Source organism: Triticum aestivum, chromosome 2D (assembly GCF_018294505.1).
Source record: "Triticum aestivum cultivar Chinese Spring chromosome 2D, IWGSC CS RefSeq v2.1, whole genome shotgun sequence".
In the NCBI taxonomy this organism is placed as follows: Eukaryota; Viridiplantae; Streptophyta; class Magnoliopsida; order Poales; family Poaceae; genus Triticum; species Triticum aestivum.
Window position 1 is genome coordinate 130177021 of NC_057799.1, and position 1811 is coordinate 130178831.

General features: G+C 38.8%; 1 protein-coding gene across 1 annotated transcript; it reads left to right on the forward strand.

The window, feature by feature from the left end:
* Positions 1-318: 318 nt before the first annotated feature.
* LOC123055712 (protein FAR1-RELATED SEQUENCE 5-like) lies at positions 319-1221 on the forward strand. The gene is made up of 2 exons (XM_044479611.1): positions 319-638; positions 711-1221. The coding sequence occupies exons 1-2, from the start codon at positions 319-321 to the stop codon at positions 1219-1221; spliced, it is 831 nt and encodes a 276-aa protein (XP_044335546.1).
* Positions 1222-1811: the final 590 nt, after the last annotated feature.

Consider the following 1811-nt stretch of genomic DNA (forward strand, 5'->3'; position numbering starts at 1 on the left):
GCAGAGTTTGAATCACAATGGAATTCCGTCATTACGGAGTATGGCTTGGAGGAAAATGAGTGGCTAGTTAAAAGGTTTAGCATTCGCGAGTCATGGATACCAGCTTACTTTATGGACATACCATTGGCGGGTATTCTCCGAACCACTTCAAGGTCTGAAAGTGCAAATTCATTTTTTAACCGTTTTATTCATCGTAAGCTTGCTTTGGTTGAGTTCTGGCTTAGGTTTGACACGACATTAGAATGCCAATGAGAAGAAGAGTTGATTGCTGACAACTGAAGCATTCATACAACCCCGCAACTATTGACACCATGGGAAATGGAGAAACAAGGTAGAGATGTGTTTACATATGAGGTGTTTGAGAAATTTCAGAAAGAGATTGTTGCAGCAAGATACCATTGTTGCATCCAAGGCATTGCACAAGATGGAACACTAAAAATAGTGACATTGAGAGGTCGATCCCATAGGATTAGGGAAGTTCAGTGTGACACCACAACCATGATAGCTCATTGTTCATGTAAGTTATTTGAAACAATTGGAATCCCGTGCCGCCATATCATGCAGGTGTTGAGGGCTGAAAATCAAAATGAACTTCCATCGTACTACATTATGAAAAGATGGAAGAAACGGTGCAAAAGGTATACAAAATTTATGCAATTGATATTCTAATTGAAAACCAAATGGCTGACATTATATAATTTTATTTACAGGGAGAATGTGTATGATGAGCATGGGAATTTAATAGAAGAGAAGGCAACCGATTCGTTGAATGAAGCTACGAGGAAGAAGATTTCAGTTGTACGCAACAAGTTGGAAGATCTAATTCAGAAGGCCAAGCACTCGGATGAAGGCATGGATTTTCTAACATCAAGTGTATTAAATATTGAAGCACCTTTGGATGAAATGGTTCCCACATCAGGTGTGAAGCACACTAGACAAGATGAGTATGAGGCTTTTATTGGTTGCAATATTCCTACTGAAATTGACATACACCCGCCAACTGATGTTCGCACGGTGGGGAGATGCAAAAGAATAAAGAGAGGAAAGGAAATAAGTGAGGAGGAACAGAAAAAGAAGAAGAAGGAAGCCAAGGTAAAGGTTGCACGCTTGTGCAAGACGTGCAAACAAATAGTTTTTCATGATAGTCGCAATTGTCCTAGCAAAAAAGAAGGCAAAGGGGCTGAGATTGTGCTGCAGATGAAGCCAAGTGGTGCTCCGTGATGGCTCTCAGTCTGTTGAAAAACATGAATTTGTATTAGTGAGATACTAATATTATTTCCTTGATATATTGAATTCTTCTGATGGATGGAAAATTGAGTTTCTTGAACTATCTCCCTCTTATTTTCTCTGAATTGATTTTTAATGAATAGAGTGTATGAAGCAGCAGGGGCACCATGTTACATTATGTTCACATAAACCTTAAGCATGATCTATTTTTTGTACAATGAATAGAACTCAGCTTGCAAACCCACATCAGCCTCAACAATATTATTCACGAACAGAAAATAAACGGTGGTTTGTTTGTAAGCTTGCAGCAGCAACATGTTCTTGTTTGTGAATAACTGAATATGTCAAAGAAACATAGGAATGCAAAATCACGAGGAATGCTCAAGCACCAGCTGATATTGTTGCCCTGAATCAGCCGTATTACATCATGTATTGCAGAATACCTCAAATCAGCGGGAACAAGCTAAATTCACTTGTCTCTGAAAAACAATACGACACGGCAATGTACAATTCACATTCTGATGTCTGAAGCTATACACACATTTAACAAAGAACAATTCAATGGATGAGCTCGCAAGCTACAA